Source organism: Suricata suricatta, chromosome 15 (genome assembly GCF_006229205.1).
Source record: "Suricata suricatta isolate VVHF042 chromosome 15, meerkat_22Aug2017_6uvM2_HiC, whole genome shotgun sequence".
In the NCBI taxonomy this organism is placed as follows: Eukaryota; Metazoa; Chordata; class Mammalia; order Carnivora; family Herpestidae; genus Suricata; species Suricata suricatta.
Window position 1 is genome coordinate 50,281,094 of NC_043714.1, and position 5,395 is coordinate 50,286,488.

General features: G+C 45.7%; 1 protein-coding gene across 1 annotated transcript; it reads right to left on the reverse strand.

Annotated features, from left to right (window-relative positions):
- Positions 1–276: 276 nt before the first annotated feature.
- TMEM74 (transmembrane protein 74) lies at positions 277–1,246 on the reverse strand. The gene has a single exon (XM_029923677.1). It carries the CDS (start codon positions 1,244–1,246, stop codon positions 329–331), a length of 918 nt encoding a protein of 305 aa, XP_029779537.1. The 3' UTR covers positions 277–328.
- Positions 1,247–5,395: the final 4,149 nt, after the last annotated feature.

Sequence of the window (5,395 nt, forward strand, 5' to 3'; positions counted from 1 at the left end):
ATGTAAAATAAATCATTTGTACAGTGGTTGTTAGAAATATTTTGCTATAGAAATAGAAGCTGTTATATGTTAATTAATCTCAGCTCTTTAGAAGGACAGGTGTAGCTGGTCGTAGTTTCATAATGCATCTTAACATAGCTTTTCTTGTAAATAAAAAAATACATGTAGAACAAAAACATTCACTGGCTGTTCATTTGGGAAATAAGTGTTTCCTGACAAGCAAACAAACTGCACTGTTAATTTTAAGAAATGTAGTTGATTGGTTGGTTGGTTGGTTGGTTTTCATAGAAAATGCTAACACAGACCCTCAAGAAGTTCACAACCAGAATTAACTCTGTACATCAAGAGCATCCTCCTCCACCAAGGACAGTTCCAGGGTGTTTTCATTCGTGCTGGTTTTCATCCTGAAGTTGAAAGAACCGTAGAGTTTTGCAGACTCTTTGGAAGAGGCAAACCTGCTGCGACGATAGAGCTCCCCTTTCCACATAGACATCATTAGCAGACAGGACAGAACGACGCCCCCAAGAGTGAGCAGGCAGAGTCCCGCAATCACACAGCGGTCCAGGTGAGCCCCCAACCTCGCGCTCTCCTTCTCCAAGCGTTCCATCTCCCGGGCTGCCACAGTGCTGGGATCCACAGTCACTTCCCGTGGAACAATGTAAGAGATGATCACCAGCAAGATGCCAGTGACCAAGAACAAGATGGCACTGATGAAACCATAGTCCACGGACCTCCCTGAAGACGTGGCTTCCAAACTTATATCATCCTCGTCTTCAGATATCAAGGAAATGGCAGCCTCGTGGGACCACTCATTTGGATTTCCCCAGCCAAGGTCTCCCAGGTGATCGCTCCCTTTTGCTGAAGGGGGGCATCGGTTCCTTTGCTCTAAGTTGACATTCTCATCCACACAAGTAAAAGAAGTTTCTAATTCCTGGCTGCAGCAGTTGCAGACTTTCCGCCCTGCTGTTACTTGGTTGTTCCCTGAGTTGAGAGGTCCTGGTGGCAAGGAGTCTGTCTGAATAACTCTGTCTTGCGGAGAGGAGGAGGGGGATGCTGGAGAAGGGCTAAGTTTAGACCCTCCCATCTCAGCTGCTCTTGGTGTCGACGTACAGTGTCTCTGGCAGCAGAGAGCAGCTTTGATGGCTGCTGCATCTGCCTGGCCACCAGGAGGGCCTCCTGAATGCCAGTCCCCAGCATCGCACAGGACTGCCTGGCTGCTCTTCTTAGCAAGGCAGTGGAGCTCCATGGGAGCTAGTCAGACATCCCCCAGCGGCTTCTGAAAATTCTGCCAATAGCAACACAGATAAGAACCCAACAGAAGCTAAGGCTGCACTGCCAAGAGTATGGCTCCTGAGGTCCTCATCTCCTTTTCAGCCACAACCGTAGACACCTCAGCCCCAGTTCTTCCTAAAACGGGTAAAATAAAGGAGAGGATACCTAGTGGCAAGAAAGTGTGAAAAGGGCAAATCCTCTGACTTATCACCGGGATTAACGCTGAAAAGCTTAGGTCAGGGTAGAAAAGGAATACAGAGGAAGTAGCAGTGTCTCTGAAGAAAGCATTGCCGTCACCAAGCCAAATTTATCCAAGGACTCACACATTACTGTGACAGGATCCCTCAAATAAGAAGGCAAGTTTCCTGCAGAGACACACAAATGAGAAAGGCAGGGCCCTTTTTTAGCAGAGCCGCGATTTTCTGGAGAACCTGGGGAAGCACACACTTCTCAACAATTCAGTTAAATTACGTTTACACTATCTTTAGGTCAGAACAGATTCTAACACAGATTAGAGTAGCTCTGAAGTGGGTAAAAGATGGCTGGCTTAACCAGCCACCTCTCTTGACCTTATCGTCATATATCCAATGATCGTGGTCACACAACCTTGTATCTGCTTGTTCCTGTGCTTTCATTCTCAGCCCTGTGGCTACATGGCACCAGTTTGTTCTGGACCCAGAAGTGTGCAGACAATACACCTTACTGTGTGATCACTGCCAAATACGAGGGGCCAGCCCACTCCACACCCCTCCCCCCAACATACCTACCTGCTCTAGGTACACGTCTTGCTCACTGTGTCTGAATGGGTCTGAGTTCCTCTCCCTCTGCATACTTTGCTAACAAACATGCATGGTAAATTGACCATCCAAAAGTTTTTACTTAGAAGTAAACTGACTAAAAGACAAATTATAAACCCAGAGAGTCAACAGTTCTGTTGAGGTAAACAGGTGAGAAGTTATTTCCGGAAGTTCCAAGATTACCTTTGGAACTTTGTATCCATGACATGCCCTGAGCCGCACCACAGCATGGGATCTTTCTGTGACAGAACTTTGGGTTGAGCAGAAAACTGCCCATCTTTCTCTGACTTTACCATCCTCTGAAGGAATAAACTCACTTTTCACTGTCACCAAGTATAGCAGTTTGAAGCAAGGGTCCTCCTTATTTTGCTTCCCAGTAATAACTGATTCAGCCCATGGTCTGGGGGCTTATTATGCTCACAATCTACAGCTCCAACAGCTGGTAACCCACACAGATGCTCAAGTAAGGCTTACCTAAGATCCACCCGGTAACTCACTTAAAATACAGGAGAGGGAATCCACATCCTTTCAGCTCTACATTAGAGTTTTTTTTTTACCAAAACCACTTCTCCCCTATTATTAAAGTTTCTCTGTAGCTAAAACAGAAAAACAAAACAGAAAACCACCTAGTGCAAAAAACATTCAACTGAATCAGAACATCAGAACTTTCCTTTAGCAAGTATACACAGATCCCGACAGCTGGATGCTTCCAGGAAGGAAGTGGTGATAATGGATTTGATCAATTCCTGAAATGAAAAATCATCTCGCAGTTCCCTCAGACGTGAGGCGCTCTGATTAACTTTTGGCACGATTAACTCATCACATTGGACTTTTTTTTTTTTTTAAATAAAATCGGCAGGATCCCTTATGGGACTTCCCATTTATAACAAAGAGGGTAAGAAATCTCCACTTAATTCCCTTCTCCTGCTTCTCTCTCTTTTTAAAGAAAAGATAGACTCTGCTTTCCATCGGAGATATACTAGCTGCACAGTCGATTCCCTGTGCAGCTCCGTAATCCGGGGCTTCCATCCTCAGTAGAGAATGGATAATCCCATGGGACCAGCTAAAGGCTCTTTCCTTCCGTCTCCTACTTCTCCGTCTCTCTAGTTAAGAGCGCGGTTAATGAAATTGCCCCTCAAAGCGAGGGTACAGCACTTTGCCTCCTCCGTGTGCCATTAACTAATAGCATTAATATCTGCATTGGAACTAACTAATACGGGCGAGGCTAGTCAGGGCAGGCGACCTCGGGAATCCGTCCAGCGCTCACGGTGCGGGGAGGGAGGTCAGCAAGCGCCGGGAAGCGGTGCCCCCTGCGGGATCAATCCATCCATTCCGGGTGAACCTCAGGGCACCCAGAGTCCGGCTGCGTTCGCCAAATACCCCGAGGCAAGGCAAGCACCTTGGGCAGGGAGTGGGGACGCGCTCCGCTGCTCCCCTGCTCCGCCAGGCTCCCGGGGTCTCTCCCTCGCCCCAGCGCCTCCTCCCGGTCCCACTCTCCCGTCACTCACCCCTGCCTTGACCACCACGTGCGGCTTGAACACCGCGCGCCCGTTCCTGCGCGGCTCCTCGGGAAAGTCCCCCGACTACCAGCCGTGGCACTTGTAGCCTCAGCGTGCCGCTGGGCTCCACGGGGTGGGCAGCGCCTGCTGTGCGGGTTGGGAGAGGCGGGGCGGGGCCGTCCTTCTTGCTGAGCATCCCGGGAGTTGTAGTCCAGGGGCGGTCTCCTTCCGCGCCCCACCCAGTTCTTTCTCACTCCTCCTCGCTTTAGCCCTTCCTGAAGACATTCCCGCTCTTACTTCACACTCCTGATTGGCACTTCGGAAGAAATCGCTGGGTCCTAAACTCAAGGATGAGTCCTCCAGCCTCATCCAGCCAGGTAGGGCCACAGGATTATGGGGGAAGGAGTGCATATTTAGTGGATATTTAGTTCCAGCACTGTGCCAGGCAGTATGCATATTTTGGCCTATTTAATAGAACAGATCTTCGAAGTAGATTTTATTAATCCTCATTCTACCGATGAGGAAAGAGGCTCAGAGGAATTGTTTCATCTAAGGTTACAAAGACAATAAATGGTAGCTAATAAATTTTGTTCAGGAATGTGCTTCCAAAGTCATTGCCTTGCCCACAAAATCAGAAGACATATGACCATTGAGTGAAGGAATTGTCCTTTTTGCCTATGCATCCTCTGTGCCTAACCAAGTGTCTTGTATATGTTGAATTATGAATAATAATGACCCAAAATAATAGAAATCAACATAAATAACACTCGCTACTGCCAGGTTTTCTTATTATTTTAGATACATTAACTCATTTAATGTTCACAATTAATTTTTAAAATCCTACAAAAAATTATTAATTAATTTTTACAGGAGAGGAAACTGAGTTACAAAGAAGCTGGGTGATTTGTTCAAAGTTGTACACTTGGTACTCAGCAGAGGTAGAGCATGAACTCCAAAAGGTTCTAAGCATTACACTAATTGAATGAATGGAAGAAAGACCAGAAGGCAAGAAAAGAAACGATTGGGAATGAAGGAAATCTGTAGGTAGAGCTACTAAGTTATGACTCCCCGGATAGACCAAAGTAGCCTCTTTGGGTCACCCACCTTTGTAACCATAGTGGATTGCAGCAGCCAACAGCCAAAAGGAATGTGTGGCTTGTGGATCATCTCCAAGTTTTCGACATCACATTTGGGACTATTGTAGGGTTATTGATTGTTTTCATCTGAGGGAAGCAAAAGAAGGGCTGCAATGTAACTTTTTGCTACTTGTGAGTAGCTCACATAAACTGTAGTTTTACTTTCAAGTGGTAAGTCAATCTTCTATAATGATAGTTTTGTTGGTTTTCCTTTATATTAATAGAATCCATAGTATCATAGTTCCAGGGACTTCACAATTCAGCCCCTTTAAGATCTTTTTTCCCCATGAATCCCTTTTAGCCAGGTAGGCCTATTTGTTGAGAAGCATGCCATGTGTATTTGTGGTTTCCTCTCCATTGCTTATTACTCTTTTTCCCGGTGAGAATATCCTTCTTTCGATCACCTATTTTTTCATCCTTTGAGGATTATCTCTTCAAACCACACCTGCAGGGATACATTCTGTTTTTAGCACTTTACATTCAAGAGGGAACACAAAGACACCATAGGATATTAAGAAGAGAGCAATTGAGAAGTTGCAGAAACTTAAATTCACATTGGACAGGCAGACACTGAAGGAACTTGGGATATTTAGTTAGAAGAGACTTAGAGGAAACAAAAACTAGCTTTAAATAATTTGAGATTTGTAAAAAGGAAGAGGTTAAAAGGGTAAAAACAGAATCAATGACAATA